The sequence below is a fragment of the Manis pentadactyla genome, chromosome 7 (assembly GCF_030020395.1).
Source record: "Manis pentadactyla isolate mManPen7 chromosome 7, mManPen7.hap1, whole genome shotgun sequence".
NCBI classification, from domain to species: domain Eukaryota; kingdom Metazoa; phylum Chordata; class Mammalia; order Pholidota; family Manidae; genus Manis; species Manis pentadactyla.
Window position 1 is genome coordinate 64,221,640 of NC_080025.1, and position 18,785 is coordinate 64,240,424.

The 18,785-nt window shown below is 34.5% G+C and overlaps 1 protein-coding gene across 6 annotated transcripts in view; it reads left to right on the forward strand.

Moving 5' to 3' along the window:
- CD36 (CD36 molecule) overlaps positions 1-18,785 on the forward strand; it is an 86,781-nt gene that overhangs the window by 26,463 nt on the left and 41,533 nt on the right. For 2 of the 6 annotated variants that reach the window (XM_057504450.1, XM_057504451.1), the window contains exons 2-3: positions 11,745-11,835; positions 12,313-12,527. In XM_057504450.1, the coding sequence (XP_057360433.1) occupies positions 12,408-12,527 (120 nt within the window). In that variant the 5' untranslated portion in view covers positions 11,745-11,835; positions 12,313-12,407. Of the gene's footprint in view, positions 1-4,419; positions 4,758-11,744; positions 11,836-12,312; positions 12,528-18,785 lie in introns of those variants that run through there. The other 4 variants (XM_057504449.1, XM_057504452.1, XM_057504454.1 and 1 more) reach the window with 4 other exon arrangements.

An 18,785-nucleotide genomic window follows, 5' to 3' on the forward strand; every position in this document is an offset into this window, starting at 1 on the left:
TGAGATATTTCAAATTAATTGAACATGCATTTTTTTCTTCCACCTTTCTTATTTGACATTCATTAACTAAGTGCTTATTTTTTTTATTGATTATTGTTCTTTTTCCTCCTGTTTTACCATACCTACTTTGAGACCTAGTTATTCTTTTGCCTATTTCTGTTTTTTCCCCCTAATAGTTTCCCATCTACTATATGAGTACAAATTACCCAGACAACTGTGCTGATCATAACATTTTCTTAAATTTCTTAGTATCATTTAAATGTTGACTTTTTTCACCCTCTCATTAGAGAGTTAAGTCAGCTTTGCCAACTGTTCAAGTCAAGAGTAGGTCTGCCAACATTTTAGATGGCCTATGAAATTTACATATTGATCTGGCCCTGCCCACTTGAGAACTCTCCAAATATACAGAGTTCTCTTTTTAATCTCTTTTATGCACAGACGGCTCCTATCATGGCTTCTGTTAAGCTTACAGGCGAGTTTGCTTTATGTTCTTAACGCGGTCTGTTTGCTTTCATCCTGTGTTTTATTCGTTAGATCACATGGTTTAAATCTAAACTGTAATCATCCTAATATTCTGAATTTTATCTTTATTAATATCCTTCACATTTTCTTTGAAAAGTGATATTAGAAACTCCAGTTTTGTCTCTCAAGCTTTTACTGACATGATATTATTAACATCTTGTGCATTTAATGTTGTCTTCTCAAATTATGTGTGTGTGTGTGTGTGTGCATTTATTTATTTATTTTTACTCCTGTGTGACAAGTTTTTTTTTTTTTTACCATATAAAGCAGGTGGAACATGCCACTGGTTTAAAACTTCTATAAATGAGAAAGGAAGCTGTTGAAAAAAGATGTATGTTCATATATATATTTGTACACACACATATAATCATGTGTTTATATACCTATGTATATGTGTGTGTGTGTATAAATCTCCATAGTTATTCCCAAGGGTTAAAGTGATAAAACAAATTTTACTTATAATTCTACATTGGTAACTAATGTTGTGAGATAGTGTACAAGTCTTCAGAATGGATTTTATTTATTTAATCTCAAAATAATTCTGTTAATGGCCACCTAACAGACTGTGTTCACTGTTCATTCTTTATTGTTTTTGGATATCATTTTCCTCTCAACATAGTATCAGGTTATTTAAAATAGTTCATTTGTATAAATGCATTGAAAAGAATATGTAAAATTAGGTATGGTTCAAAACTTTTTTCTTTTTTCTTTCAGAAAAGATCCTTAGTCTGTCTGGGTTTTAATCCTTGTTTGGGTGTATATTAACAGTGTGACTTCAGCATTTATAAAGAGCCTAGGAGGGTGTTATCATAGGTCTACAAGGTAATGCATGTGAAATACTTAGTTCGATAGCTGGCAGCTAGTGATCCCCCAGTACGTGTTAACTCTTATTATGTCATCATTGTAGTGCAAGTCTTCACTTTACCCATACAGTCTAGAATTGCAATGCATGTTATATTAAAATTCTTTTCATTTGATAAACTGTAAAAAACAAATGAATCCCTTAAGAAATTGCATCCACTCTATAGAAGTTGCATACAACTTTACATTTGTAATTTAAATCTACCATCTGATCCGACTGTAAGTTTGAGGGTGTAGGTAGATGCTGTATAATTAATCCTCTTTGAGAAGAAGGGAAATCAAAAATATGAGGACTGTGTGTTGCCCAATTCACAAATCCTATTACTGTTAATGAACCTCTGATTAGAACGTGGCCATGTGATCCCTCTTCCAGAACTCTTATAATGGATCTATCATCTACTTCTCAAATGTGTTGCAATATTTGTTACTCAACTTATTTATACTCTTCCTGTTTTACTTCTCATGTGTTAAATTCCATGAATCAGCTTATCTAAAAGTACTGTTGTAAAGGATTTTTAAAAACCATACAAGTGCTAGAAGGAAGTTTTATTATTTTTCTTGAACAGAAAGCTTTTCAATGCATGACATAATTCTTAAAAGGAAATTGCTGTGAAAGTTAATGGCATGAAAATTGAAAATTTCAATAATTAAAAAGTACAGTAAAGTTAAAAATAATCAAAATGTTTAAAAAATTGTCAAATGTCAGACTATTTCCTGACTAATTAATAAGGAAAGGACAAAAGAAAGATGAATGAGGATATTATCATAAATATTTTAAAATATAAATGGCTATATTCTAGCTGATGTAGAAACAGGACAAAAAATAAGTCAGATATATGTCTGATGGTGCTAGCGGTCTGCAGAAAACAGCAGGGAAGGGAGAAGGGGCAGGGGCCTGACGGGCAGAGGAGCATGGCTGCAAGCTCAGTCATCAGGCCCCTATCAAGGGCTACACACCACGTACCTCAGCTAGCCCTTATTATCGCCCTCTCTTCAGTTTTCTCTATTTTTCATTGAAAAAATAAGTAGTTAATTAAATTTCTAATTCCCAGTCAATGTAACTAGCACCTGGTAACATCAAGATTCACTTAACATCGGCCGGATTCCATGTTCTATGTGGTCTCTCACACAAAAAACTTGCCAAAGAATTGTTCCCAAGCTGACTTTAGTATATTGAAAATTTTATCCTTCATTTTACTAAATTTATGTAGTGCTATATTGGATTTACCTAAGGCAAGGTAAACCCTCATATCAAATACATCCCTTCAAATTATTGTAGATATCTTCTTAAATCTTTTTAAAATGAATACTGCAGCACAACATACTTTACTCTGAAATGGATGCTGCATTTTCCTGCCTTATTGTTCAAGGTGTATATTGTGCTCTAAAACTATACACACAGTTGCAGATTTTCCTTAGCTGTGCGCTTTCCAGGTCTTGTGTGCTAAGCTACTCAGGAACTGCGGTCTGTGGAGTTGGACAGTTAGCAGCTGCCTCTGGGAATGTAAATGTGATTCTTTGGACTACTTGTGGGAGTGACGTTTCCCTCCCCAGAGGCAGTCCCAGGATTTGGATCTCAGTAGGCTACTGATTAAATAGTGATCCAAGTAAGTTCAGGGTCAATGTAGGCACCTATTTTTAATGTATTTTTTTCTGCAATATCTTTCTCTAATAGTGTTCATATTTTCATAATAATTTAACTATTCTTCCAATATGTTTAAAATATGGTGTTTAAAATAGGTCTTATCTGAACTCCTGTGCTGGTGAGCTATTTCTGAATTGTCAAATGGGGGTGGGATCGGGTATAAGTGAGAATTAAGGTTGGTAAGAAAATATATCAAAGCAGCTGAAATGCAATAAAATAGATATTCTTAATCAAAATATTTATTAAACTAGCCTTCATACTACTTTTTTACTCATACACTAAAGATAAAAGGTCACAGTTGCAAGAGAATCATCTTTTTAAATTACCTGTAATCTCTGTATAAATTACTCTTTTAACAAGAAATGCATAAATCATAGTGAGATAGTGCAAGGCCATTTCTCCTTTATTTGAAACATTTGAAGTGGTTTCAAAAATTTTTCAAAATCCCAATATACCTAAAGTATTTTTTTATAAGCAGCTTTATAGGCAGCAAAAATACCCTGGGAAAAGAAAGCAGTGCTTGCAGAAAAGAGAGGGTCTCGGATTCCTTCAGTGCATGGCTGACAAATCAAGGAACTCAACACAGCCGAGGAAGGCGCGGCCCAAGCAGCCCAGTGATAAGGACTGGTTTAGATATGATCTAATGAACTAAATATATTTCTGCCTGTTATTGTTAGGTTGTTTAATTTCAACTTTGAGTAGGAGCCATTTATTTAGCTGGCCTGACAGATGTCAGGTTAACCTTCTGAAGATATTGATTTTTGCCTGTGTGATTCTGAGAATTGCTTCAGGAGACTGGGGTCTTCATTGGGCGGATCTTTCTTTTCCCCAAAGTGCTTCTATTTGGATTACATTGTTAAATAATGTTGTTCTTTTAAAGTAACAAGTATTCATTTTTTTCTATATTAAATAATAGGTCATCCTAAATTGTAACTCTATTTAAATGTTATTTAATAGTTGTATTTGGACTGAAGAAATTTAAGAAAAATGTAACTTAATTTTTTGCTGTTTGTAAGGGTATTTTGCTGTCCTCATGGAACTTCTGTAAAACTAACAGAAAAATGACAGTTAAGAGCCTCCAGTTAGAACAATAGGCTATTTCCTTTTTAAAAGTCTGTTTGTCACCCTTGTTGATTGACAGTCTCCAACTGTTTTCAAAATTGTCACAAAGTACTTCAGATTAATGCTGTATAGAACATGCATTTTATTTAAACTTCGTGAAATGCATTTCACAAGCTGAATCACTATGGGGAAGTGAAACTCAATTATTCCTCCTAGTTTACCCTTTGTACACCCAGACCCAGTTCATCATTTGGAATAATGATTCTGTAGCAAAGCAGATATATAAGAGGCAGCTCAGCAAGTCAGTTCCTTTTGTCTCTCTGGCCTCTGACTGACTTGGATGGGGAAATGGCCAAAAAAAAAAAAAAGTGCTGCTAAGTATCTCAGATATAGGTAATGGGTCCTCGACATAAAAATAGAGCCTTAAGAGCCATACCAGTTGCGTGACATGTGTGGGTTCCCCCACCCACCTTTTTTTAAAAATTCCTCTGGCAGCAAGCTTCTCACTGGGATCTGACGTTGTTATCTTTTTTTTTTTAAGCATATTTAAACCCACACACTTTATGTAGTGATGATTACAGTGTAGGGTTTATCGGCAGAATGCCATTTGGTCTGTTCTGTATTGGAGCATTTGATTGAAAAGCCTTCTTAGCCTTTTTAAAGGTAAGTCATATGATATTTTTAAATGAAATTATTTCTATCTCCTGAATGGTAGACACCTCTATATAAATACTCTTAAGAGATTATATACTACTACAACGAAAAGCAGTAACTGTTTCCTTAAAGCCACCAGACTTAATTTGAGAATTAGATTTGTGTTGTTTCCAAGTTATCAATCTTCCTACATTTTATATTTAAAAAATATTAAAACCTTGTCCAATGGTCAATGACTTTTTACCTCTTGATGTTTAAAATCTTATGTTTATTTATAAACATTTATTAATATTTAAAATGATTTACAATCTAATTTGATTATATACTTAGGCTATTCATGTTTTTATTTAAATTATGAATGACAATGATCATAAATGAAAACCAATATAGTGGGATTGTTATAAATGACTTGCCACTCATGTCAACATACTCCCTAGTATGCAATTAACTGCTTATTGCTTAGAGTCATTAGTTTAATTTTGTATATGAATTGCACAATTTTTGGTGAATCTGACTTTAACAATACAGTTAAATGCAGTGTGAATTTTGGATATTTTCTTAGTAAGCATTTTTTTTAAATGAAAAAATATTCTGTAATTGCTACTGGGAGTAGTAAAGTATATTAATTACAAATAATGATTCAAGATTTAATTAAATTAAATAAAATTTGGTGGAAGAATAAAAATAAACCAAAGTTAAAGTTTTGGGGCTATTTAGGAAGCTTATTACAAATATTAGCAAATTATTTTCTTGAATGATGATATCCTTTATATAAAGGCTAAATCATTCTGGGGAAACTAAGTTTTAATTGAATTACAGTAAGTTAATTCATGCATAACTGTAAATGGCATAAATTTTCTAGAGTTCATCTCAATTTCTGTAAGCACCAAGTAACATAATAAAAATTGTTTTTCAAATGTTTACATGTACTTTTCAGTCCTTTCCTATGTGGTTTTAAGTTAGTAATGTCTTTTGAATCTAAAAAAGACATTGCTTTTAATATTGGTTCACAAAATAACCAAAATGAAATTTGAAAAAATTTTTGTTAGGTAGAATCCAGTGGTCGATTGGATTTTATGAGAGAAAAAATATGTAGAAATGTTTTCATTTACCAGAATCATTATTAAACCAGAACAATAAACACACAGTGATCAGATAACAGGTTAACCCGGGAAGAATATCAAAGTATAACTAGAGAGGTACTTAGATAGAGGGTACTGAAAACTTTGGATTTTACCTTGGAAGTTAGAGTTGACACCTCATTTTTATGAAAATGTTTGGCCATGTTTAATCAGACACATTTGAGTCTTGTGGAAGTTTTGTTCTTGAAGGAACTAATTTTGTAACTATATTCTGATTTAATCATAAGTTGTTTTAGTTCACTGGCCCAAGTCATGGCTCAGACTTACCAGTGGCATTGATCTAAAGCTAGTAGCTGCTTTTCCTTTTACATGATATTCTAAAACAAATAAATAATCTTATCAGATTTTACTGTAAGTGTTTTGCAAATAATCATTCAATTTATATAAACTACCTTACTAGATTTTTTTTAAGAATAGTACTTTACTTGGCCAATGTGAAATAACATTTTACTTTTAAGCTATATAGTTGTTCAAAACTTCAAATAACATTTCAAAATAACAATATTTGCTATGACAGGAATTTTTCACATTATTTTGTTCAATTTTATTTGACATTTGCAAACTTATTTGATGTATAATATACCCATTTTAAAGAAAATCAATCTATAGAGAAACTATAATATTAAGATCCAGAACTGAACCTCAGTTACTTAATTTAGGAGCCCAGAATCTTACCTGTTGCAAATCATACAGTATCTTACTATTTATAGTAGAATTGGGGGTGAATGAAGGTAATGGCATTCCTGTCTAGGTTTCAGAGAATTGCTCTAGATAATCCTATTAAAGTGATATGACTCTAAAATTATCATTTCAAACCTATAGTAATCCCTGTAAACAAGTACTACAAAAAGTACTCCAAACTTGTTTCTAGAAAGATCCTTAGTATAATATATGAAGTCTAATGTACTTATTGTTTTAATTTTTTAAAACTACCTCCAAAACAAGTTTTATTTGTTTGTTGAAGTATAGTTGATATACAATATTATTTTGGTTTCAAGTATACAGCATAGTGATTCGACAGTAATCTACATTACTAAATGCTCACTCCAAGTAGTGTCAACATAGAAAGATGTTACAGAATTATTGAATATATTCTTCTGTGCTCTATTTTAATCCCTATGACTAATTTGTGTATGATTGAGATTTTGTGCCTCCATATCCCCTTTGCCTGTTTCACCCCCCCAACACCAACCCCTCCCCCATGGTAACCACCAGTCCCTTCTCAGTGTATATGAGTCTATTGCTGTTTTTTTTTTTGTAAATGGTAATATTTGAAAAGTATGACTTAGTAAACTGTATAATTGTTTTATATTATAGATGTCTGTAAAATATTTCTCTATTATATTTTTTTACCTCCACCTATTCTGATAGGATAGAAATACACATATGAATTTGAAGGATTGTGGTAATTTCAGTAAGAAAATATGTTGGAGATCTCCTAATCTAGTTACTTAAAAATGTTCTTCTGTGCCCTTGGGTTCTGTGGGGATGACTTAGAGCCCAAGTGAGGTGTGACTGGAAGAGGAAAGGGCCACTGTTCCTGCCCCCTTTTATCAGATTATCTTTTCTTTTAACTACCTTTATCTATTGGGATTGCATATGAACCTTATTTGAAAGGAGAATTCTATCTCTAAACAGAAGTTTGTGAAGTACTGTTCCAATGAACTTCTGTTTCCACATGAAACATAACCAGGTCCAAATGACTGGTTTACACCCAGTTTAACTAGCTTGGATTCAAATCTGCATCTTATTCATGTCTAAGGGATCATGGCTTTGTAAACACACCTACATAAAGTGTAGGAGTGTGAAAGGAACTTAATTTTGAAAGCTAAATTTCATCATCCATATTCAACCTGTTGTTTAATCCACCAAAACTCGAAAAGTGGGTTTTGTGGGCAGAGACCATATTCATTAGGTGAGGAAGACTGAGTATCAAAAGAATAACTGTGTGTGTGTTAGTAGAAAAGAGAGGTGCGTGGTCTGGTTTTTTAGTCTAAAAGTAGAAGGAAGGCTTAGGAATAGAATAGGAAATTTGAAATACTCCCTCATGAGTAGGAAAATGTCATCCAGGTCCTGGCATTCGTTTATGGTACAAGTATTATTGTAATCTAAAACTTTTCCAAGTTTTGTAGTTCACATCTCAAGAAATTTTACCTTTGGGCCAGCTGTGCATTATTTGCATAGCATTTCCCAGAGAACACAGCTTTATCCACACATGGGAATAATTACAGATTTGGGGGGGAATTTTCTCTGATTTTCTGACCTATTTATTGAAGAGGCTTCTTATGGCTCAGTTTCATTTTGTTGTACCACCAGGTATCCAACATATGGAAAGGCATAATGCTTATAAGTTCATTCTAGAAATACTTCATTGAAGCAATAAAAAAAAAAGAAAAAGTAAACTTCTATTGTTCTTCCTCTAAGATAGCCCAAGAGAATAAGATGTACTCATGAATTCTCCAAAAGGAATAGGATCTATAATCTATAAACTGATAGGATATAGCTTATTTCCCTATAGACTCAAGAAAGGTTATATAATTAGTGGTATTTTAATATATGCCTTTTTATTTTCCTTCTTTATGTAAGTCTCAATAATTAATTTTCTTTCCTGTGCCTGTGGTTATTCTTTGCTTTTTAAATTTAAGTACTTTAAACAAAAAGTCAATTATTACAAGTATTGTCTAGTTCTTATGAAGAGAAATAACAATAAAGAATAAAATATAATCCAAAATTAGCAAGTGAAATTAATTACCTGTTTTAATATGTAAGGAGCTATGTTAGTAAGAAAACCCAGTATGCAAGACACACATTTTACGTGCTCAGCTAAATTTGAGAGACGAGTAGGAACAAACTACATTTTTTTTTTCTGAAGCTAAGCATGAATGGAAAATCTGCTGAATAGAATATGCCATGTAACCGGAACATTTCTCTTCTGTACTCAGTGTAGGTGTTGCACAATGTGTTTGGCCCTCCTCTGCCTCAGGTGAATAAAACTCATTGTAATTTTGTAGTACGAAGCATAAGGATAAAGTATGATTATGAAAGCAATGCTTAGTCATGATGCCAAAGCACTGAAGATCAATAAAAAATGGTCCTAAGTAATGTCAAATAACTTGCCTGTTCTTAGGGGAAAAAAAACTGGAACTTACATTACGGTAACAAAAGTGAATCAGTCAGTTGAAAATTTGAAAAAGTAGATAATCTCAATCTTTCTGTCTCAAAAATACCAGTAATGTGTGAAGTAATGTTAGATTAATACTTGTATCTTTGCTTATATATCATCCAGACCAGTGTTAGACTAGTAACTGTCTAACCATGTGATTCAACAGAATAAATTACTTGACACTTCTGTTTTCGATGAATTTAACTCCATAGAGGGATGTGTGCACCATCTCACTTCTGTTTTAATTTCAAAGCAGACAGAGACCAAGCAGTACTGAGGCATGTTCATTACTTGATGTCTTTGGGGGCAGGGTCCTTAGATGTCATAATCATGAGATTTCAGGTTTGGAGGGGGGCCACTGGAGACCATGTCCTCCTGGGGGCATTCCTGAGATTCTGCCACTTGCAGAAACTCTTCTCTATAGTACACAGGGCTGCTTGAATAAAGGAGAATGACTAGAAAATGTCAAATAGGTTCACTAGATTATGGCAATGGATCTGGAAAGGGACAATTAATGTACATATATCTATGTTAGCAACAAAAAAATGCAATTTTTAAATATTTTATATTCCATCTGTCAGAGTTACAAATTACATTGATATGGAAAACATTTTAGTGAAGCATATATAAAATAACTTTCCAAAAGAGATGATTTAATCCCTGTGTTGTATTTCTTAAAGCAGATTCTTGATGTTACATAAACAAAGCTGGAATATGGCACTAGGGATTCCCTGTCCCAATTTTCAAATGGACTGGCAAAACCATAGAGTTCTTCAGAGATTTTCCAAGACCTTCCTAAAGGAGAGTGTCAGGTGGCAGTTGGGAGACCAGGTTAGGAATCAGGGTCTCTGGGTTCCCACCACTGTTACCCTCATAGTCACTGTGCCTATTCATCTTCCATGTAAGAATCTGAGGGAAGAACTAATTCAACTGCTTAAATTAAAATTGCTGATCTCATCTAAGTTATCTTATTTCACAATTGAGGTATAGAGAGATTAAGTGTCTTGCCCATAGTCACCTGGCAAGAGAAGGCAAATCAGTTTTTGGGTTAATTTCTAATCTGTTAATGTCAGTGACACCAGGTTGCAGCCCTGTATTTTTTATTGCTACCTTGAGTGTAATAACTCTATATATATTAGAGTTGGGGCATGGTCTGTGAAATGAGCCTTCTGCAAGCTACCCTGAATCTGTTGATTTATTCATAGCATATAGAGCCCTGTAATGATATTCTCTACTTAGCAATTACAATGGTGGTTTAAAAGATTGTTTTGAGAAAATTTTAAGGAGCTGTACAATTATACTTTGCAACAGAAATTCTACATGATAATATCCAGACTTTATTATCAGCTTTAAATAACTGATTCTGTTGTATTATGACAATCCTGGTCGAAGCCATAGGAGGTAGCATGTTACATGATCCCAGAAGCAGAGAGAGGTGTTTCTGCACTCACCCCTCATGCAGGTAATAAAAAGTCAACCCCATTTGCTCAGCGAGACATAGAATTCCACAGGAAAAATAAGTCACTTGTTTAGTCTTACATGTTTTCTTTTTACATTGGGGAAACATGTGACACTATTGACTATTCAAGTTTCTTAGCCACCAGGACCTCAGGGTGAATGAGTTTGTTGCATCCTTTTTTACAGTTGAAGTATCCTAGGTATAAGGTAAAGGAAAATCACAAAGAAGAAAAAATAAAAATAAAAATTGCCACAGAAAAATTCTGTAGTATTTATTTTTCTCCATTTTGGTGAACAGTCAATAATTTTTCTTATTTCTTACCATTAGCTATGCAAGTCACATTCTTAAAAACCTAAATGTTTCCTCAAGTAGAACTAAGTACTATTAAAATCATAAGAGTTGTCCTCTTTTGCAACAAAGCTGTAGAGAGAAAATGAGACCATAACAAACTACAATTTTTATTACTACAGTTACAGTAGTGACAAAATATTTTTGTGTGACTCTTTTTTGTCTATGTCCTCCATTCTGCTGGCATTTATGTTTTCCTCAGCCATGGGCATTTTGAAGTAGAGCATATTTGTTCATAAGCCACATAGCATGTCCAACATCAGACTTTATCAGTGTCAGGTCAACCCCATTTAGAAAAATGTTGTTACAACCAAAGTAGCTCAAATAAGTATGTCTTCAAATATTATAAGTAATAAATTCTTATTAACTTGGTTATAGCAGAATCCACTCATTCTACACATCATTTTCTTTCAATGGTAATGAAATAACCACATACTATGTAAAGATACCAAAAATAAGATTGACTAGGTTAATTATATGCTGGCAAAAGCTAATTGATTTTGACAGAATTGGCATGAATCAATTGTCTATGATAAAATGAACAATATTGCAGCTGAATAATAAAAAAAAAGCTTTGAGACCAGTAACAAAGCAATGCCTATCATTAAAACTAGGCATGCTCTACATTATGCATATTCCAATTCTATGCACCTGCAGCTTCTCCAGAAGTCAATTATTAACAAGGAAGTTGAAAGTAAAGTACACTTATTTAAAATATTTCAGTGTTTTCAACATTGTTTATAAGAAAACAATTCAGTTATGACTTCAGTACCCATGAAATGAGAGTTTCTTTTAATAAGGACTATTATTTTGGTGCTGTCAGAGAGTATTCTAGTACTCATTTTCTGACAAATTTTCCCAATTTATCCATGTTTTTTGTTTTAACAGCTTACAAAATGATTAGAAGAATTGATAATTTCTGAGACTCATCAGTTCATCTCCTATAAAATCCATATTTTGCTGTTTATTCATGAATAAGGTATAGTAAAGAAAACATCTCTTACTATTCTTCCTAGATGGAGAAGACATCAGTCCACCCACACTCAGTTTACAGATGTAAACACCAGGCAGGATGTGGACATTTGGGTGGAAAAGTCAGACAAAGTGTGAGGATGTATCTGAGTGTCCCAGACTGAAGGGCAGTAAATGAGGATGAAATAAAGTAAGCATGTTCTCCCTAGATAAGATTTCAAGACCTTAGTCACTTGCAGGAAGAAAATTAGGAGAATATTGAAGAAATGCTTTACATGGCCATTTTTTTCTTTTCATTTCTACCAGTGGTAGATAGTTAAAAGCACAAGCGGGGAGGACCTGATATAGAAAGTTTTGTAAAACAAAAAGAAAAGCATTTGTTTATTTATAACTGGCAAAATTATCTGTTTCAGTTGGGTGTTTTCTTTGAACTTTGATCTTTCTGAACTGTTATTTAACCTTCTGTTTTATGATCTCTTTCTAGTAATAGACCCAGACTTCTTGAGAACCACCTTAATCAGACCTGGGAGTTTAAAGAGAGCAGGCGTTGAATCTTAATTTTTCCCCTGAACACGAAAAATGGGTTGTGATCGAAATTGTGGGCTCATTGCCGGCGCTGTCATTGGAGCAGTCTTGGCTGTGTTTGGAGGTATTCTAATGCCAGTTGGGGACATGATAATTGAGAAGACAATTAAAAAGGTAAAGTAGTCTAACAGTTACTTCTTGTCATTCTGATCTATTCTGTCTTTCTCTTTTTGCTTTGGGTGCCTTCTTTCCATTCATGGTAACCTGCAACTTTGTGTCTGCAATACAAAGGTGGTTATGAACGACAATTCTGCACAACAGAGAAAGGTTAAAAGTGGAATGTATATTTTACACACGTGTATTGCTATCTTAGGTATAAATATCCAAATGCTAATAAAAGCTACTTACAGATATGCTGGTCAGTAGAAATAATTGCTTTTAATTATGGCTAAAGATTGTGTTGATATGCTTTTGAATGAGGCATAAATAAGTGTATTTTGTGAGGATACATTTAGAAAAGTAGTTGTACTTTGGTTAATACTAAGAAAAGTAAAAACATATATATATGTTTTCAAAATACATATGTATATATATATGAAGCATGTATACACATACATACAGTCTCACTTAAACATAATAGTGTTTAAAACTGAAGCAGAATCTTTGGTAAAACTATCTGATACACTCTTCTGCTTTCTACATATGATTGTGTTATAAATATTCCCTATTTATGAGGCTTTATATTTGACTCTTAGAAAATATTTTCAGAAATGTTACATAGGACATATACATGAAACAGGTTGACTGTAGTTTTAACTAAAATTAGAGTGATTCAATAGACTGGCTTTGCACAAAAAACTAGAATTCTTCTCCCACCCTAGTTCCTTTTACTCAGCTTCACACTCACCAACTGTAATTGATAAGGGAGAGGAAGGACTCGAATAAAGAGAAGCAGACCTGCTGAAGTCCTACACCAAGGATGGCAGATTCAAATGGCTTCAGGAGTTCAGAGATGGGGTTTAAAGAAAAATAGTGAATCTGCCAAGAACAAGATAAAATAAAGAACAGGGACTATTCTGAACTTGAGAGTGTGTGCTCTGCCTGAAGGCATGTATATCTATTTTTTTTTAAACATAATGCTGGTGAAATAAAACATCTGAGTGCTCGCCTTGGCTCAGCCTGGTTAAATGAAAATGGGCTAATCAGAGGGTTGATAAGTATAGCTCACAATGGAAAGCAACCAAACTCAAATCATAAAATGGACTTGACTGACCGATTCACACTGGAATCTCTGTTAGTGCCAAGACCTTTGTTTCTCTCATCCATGCATCCATGTTAGATGTCTTGCCCTTACTAGGAATATAAATAAATATCATTTTATATGACTGGAGCAGTGACTTAGTTGAAAAGTAATGTATTAATTTCACATCTAGTTTGTCATGACAAGAAGTTATTATTCTCCAGTGTTTCTTTCTTTAGCTAAAAATGATGAAAGTTTTTTATTAAAAAGAATCATCTCACTGTACCATTATACTTTAAAAGATAAGACAATAGAACATTCTCAAGGCAATAGTTCCTATACTTGCGTGCTATATTTGCTCAGTGATAATACAGTCTTTTTTTATCTTTTCTATTAAGGTTGTAAATTTCATGCATTTAACTGAAAAAATATCAAAAACTGAATATAATCCCCTTTCTTGGAATTTCCAGTCTTTTTTTTTTTTTTTTTTTTTTTTTTTTTTAATAATTATTTTTTATTGAAGGGTAGTTGACACACAGTATTACATTACATGAGTTTCAAGTGTACAACACAGTGGTAGAACATTTATATACATAATTCTAGGTTCCAGCTATCACCCTACCAGGCTGTTACAATATCTTGACTATATTCCTTATGCTATACATTACATCCGGGTTACTAATTTATTTTACCATTGGAAGTCTGTCCTTTTTTTTTTTTTTTTTTTTTTTGTGAGGGCATCTCTCATATTTATTGATCAAATGGTTGTTAACGACAATTAAATTCTGTATAGGGGAGTCAATGCTCAATGCACAATCATTATTCCACCCCAAGCCTAATTTTTGTCAGTCTCCAATCTTCTGAGGCATAACAAACAAGTTTTTACATGTAGAACAAATTCTTACATAATGAATAAGTTACATAGTGAACAGTACAAGGGCAGTCATCACAGAAACTTTCGGTTTTGCTCATGCATTATGAACTATAAACAGTCAGTTCAAATATGAATACTGATTTGGTTTTTATACTTGATTTATATGTGGATACCACATTTCTCTCTTTATTATTATTATTTTTAATAAAATGCTGAAGTGGTAGGTAGATACAAGATAAAGGTAGAAAACATAGTTTAGTGTTGTAAGAGAGCAAATGTAGATGATCAGGTGTGTGCCTGTAGACTATGTGTTAATCCAAGCTAGACCAGGGCAATAAAACATCCACGTATGCAGAAGATTTCTCTCAGAACGGGGGGGTGAGGTTCTAAGCCTCACCTCTGTTGATCCCCAATTTCTCACCTGATGGCCCCCCTGCGACTGTGCCTGTCTTAGGTTGTTCCTCCCTTGAGGAATCTTACCCGTCTCTGGCTAACCAGTCATCTTCCGGGGCCATACAGGGAAATGTGAAGTTGGTAAGTGAGAGAGAAGCCTTATTGTTTGAAAAGGTTAGCTTTTTACTTCTTTGCATATTTATGCCCTGTGGCTTCTATGCCCAGCATTTGTCTTGAGGTATCTTTACCACTTGGAAGAATTATGATACTCGGTAAATTTGATATGAGGCACGAATTCTATTTAAGGGTTGTAATTAGGAAGGAAGAAGAAAAGCTATAGAAGTAGCAGGCGGAAGAAAACATGGGAAGATTGATTATTTCTTTGATATATCTTCTTGTAGAGTAACTTCAGCATGTATAGGTTTTAAGCTACTACTTAAATTGCACACACACATTAACATAATAGGAGTATAGTTACATAACCAAAGCATATCTGTAATTACCAGCCCTCTGCAGTGAAACCAAGAAAACCAGTTAGGCACCTTAGGCATTTGTGAAAACTTATCTATGATATGGTGGATATTGTCCAACTGAACTTGAACAGTCTGAGAGAAATCAGACAAATTAAAACAACCCATTCCTGGGGACTGTTCATATGCCATATGTTCTTTTAACAATAAATAGTTTGTAGTTGTAAGACTTTGGAGCGCTACAATTTGCACTTCTCCAAATTCTTGGTTGAGTTCCAACAGTATAGATCCAGTCCAATTTTGTTGTTTTACTGTATGCACAGGCCAGCTTAGATATCTCCTTCCTCATTCCCATGGCAGGTCCAGGAACTGGTGGGATGAGTGCATCTACAGCTGTAGCAGTGCGTGGATCTTTGTTGGGGTTTTTTGATGATCATCTTCTGGCATGAGTCTTCCAGAGGGTGCAGATGTTGGAAGTTCTTTTTCATATCGTATCTTAGTTCATTTTCGGGGTAGCCCAATTAGGCTTTGATCCTCTGTATAAACACAAACAGACCCTTGCCTACACTTTTATATGCCCTTTATACCCTTGTGTAGAACTCATTGGAGGTTACCACACAGGAACTGCCCTTTTTTTTTTTTTTTTTTTTTTTTTTTTTGCTATCACTAATCTACACTTACATGACGAATATTATGTTTACTAAGCTCTCCCCTATACCAGGTCTCCCCTATAAACCCCTTTACAGTCACTGTCCATCAGCATAGCAAAATGTTGTAGAATCACTACTTGCCTTCTCTGTGTTGTACAGCCCTCCCTTTTCTCCTACCCCCCCATGCATGTTAATCTTAATACCCCCCTACTTCTCCCCCCCTTATCCCTCCCTACCCACCCATCCTCCCCAGTCCCTTTCCCTTTGGTACCTGTTAGTCCATTCTTGAGTTCTGTGATTCTGCTGCTGTTTTGTTCCTTCAGTTTTTCCTTTGTTCTTATATTCCACAGATAAGTGAAATCATTTGGTATTTCTCTTTCTCCGCTTGGCTTGTTTCACTGAGCATAATACCCTCCAGCTCCATCCATGTTGCTGCAAATGATTGGATTTGCCCTTTTCTTATAGCTGAATAGTATTCCATTGTGTATATGTACCACATCTTCTTTATCCATTCATCTATTGATGGACATTTAGGTTGCTTCCAATTCTTGGCTATTGTAAATAGTGCTGCAATAAACATAGGGGTGCATCTGTCTTTCTCAAACTTGATTGCTGCATTCTTAGGGTAAATTCCTAGGAGTGGAATTCCTGGGTCAAATGGTAAGTCTGTTTTGAGCATTTTGATGTACCTCCATACTGCTTTCCACAATGGTTGAACTAACTTACATTCCCACCAGCAGTGTAGGAGGGTTCCCCTTTCTCCACAGCCTCGCCAACATTTGTTGTTGTTTGTCTTTTGGATGGCAGCCATCCTTACTGGTGTGAGGTGATACCTCATTGTAGTTTTAATTTGCATTTCTCTGATAATTAGCGATGTGGAGCATCTTTTCATGTGTCTGTTGGCCATCTGTATTTCTTTTTTGGAGAACTGTCTGTTCAGTTCCTCTGCCCATTTTTTAATTGGGTTATTTGTTTTTTGTTTGTTGAGGCGTGAGAGCTCCTTATATATTCTGGACGTCAAGCCTTTATCGGATGTGTCATTTTCAAATATATTCTCCCATACTGTAGGGATCCTTCTTGTTCTATTGATGGTGTCTTTTGCTGTACAGAAGCTTTTCAGCTTAATATAGTCCCACTTACTCATTTTTGCTGTTGTTTTCCTTGCCCGGGGAGATATGTTCAAGAAGAGGTCACTCATTTTTATGTCTAAGAGGTTTTCGCCTATGTTTTCTTCCAGGAGTTTAATGGTTTCATGGCTTACATTCAGGTCTTTGATCCATTTCGAGTTTACTTTTGTATATGGGGTTAGACAATGGTCCAGTTTCATTCTCCTACATGTAGCTGTCCAGTTTTGCCAGCACCACCTGTTGAAGAGACTGTCATTTCGCCATTGTATGTCCATGGCTCCTTTATCAAATATTAATTGACCATATATGTCTGGGTTAATGTCTGGATTCTCTAGTCTGTTCCATTGGTCTGTGGCTCTGCTCTTGTGCCAGTACCAAATTGTCTTGATTACTATGGCTTTATAGTAGAGCTTGAAGTTGGGGAGTGAGATCCCCCCTACTTTATTCTTCTTTCTCAGGATTGCTTTGGCTATTCGGGGTCTTTGGTGTTTCCATATGAATTTTTGAATTATTTGTTCCAGTTCATTGAAGAATGTTGCTGGTAGTTTCATAGGGATTGCATCAAATCTGTATATTGCTTTGGGCAGGATGGCCATTTTAACGATATTAATTCTTCCTAGCCACGAGCATGGGATGAGTTTCCATCTGTTAGTGTCCCCTTTAATTTCTCTTAAGAGTGACTTGTAGTTTTCAGAGTATAAGTCTTTCACTTCTTTGGTTAGGTTTATTCCTAGGTATTTTATTTTTTTGGATGCAATTGTGAATGGAGTTGTTTTCCTGATTTCTCTCTCTGTTGGTTCATTGTTAGTATATAGGAAAGCCACAGATTTCTGTGTGTTGATTTCGTATCCTGCAACTTTGCTGTATTCCGATATCAGTTCTAGTAGTTTTGGGGTGGAGTCTTTAGGGTTTTTTATGTACAGTATCATGTCATCTGCAAATAGTGACAGTTTAACTTCTTCTTTACCAATCTGGATTCCTTGTATTTCTTTATTTTGTCTGATTGCCGTGGCTAGGACCTCCAGTACTATGTTAAATAACAGTGGAGAGAGTGGGCATCCCTGTCTAGTTCCCGATCTCAGAGGAAATGCTTTCAGCTTCTCGCTGTTCAATATAATGTTGGCTGTGGGTTTATCATAGATGGCCTTTATTATGTTGAGGTACTTGCCCTCTATTCCCATTTTGCTGAGAGTTTTTAACATGAATGGATGTTGAACTTTGTCAAATGCTTTTTCAGCATCTATTGAGATGATCATGTGGTTTTTGTCTTTCTTTTTGTTGATGTGGTGGATGATGTTGATGGACTTTCGAATGTTGTACCATCCTTGCATCCCTGGAATGAATCCCACTTGGTCATGGTGTATGATCCTTTTGATGTATTTTTGAATTCGGTTTGCTAATATTTTGTTGAGTATTTTTGCATCTACGTTCATCAGGGATATTGGTCTGTAGTTTTCTTTTTTGGTGGGGTCTTTGCCTGGTTTTGGTATTAGGGTGATGTTAGCTTCATAGAATGAGTTTGGGAGTATCCCCTCCTCCTCTATTTTTTGGAAGACTTTAAGGAGAATGGGTATTATGTCTTCCCTGTATGTCTGATAAAATTCCGAGGTAAATCCATCTGGCCCGGGGGTTTTGTTCTTTGGTAGTTTTTTGATTACCTCTTCAATTTCATTGCTGG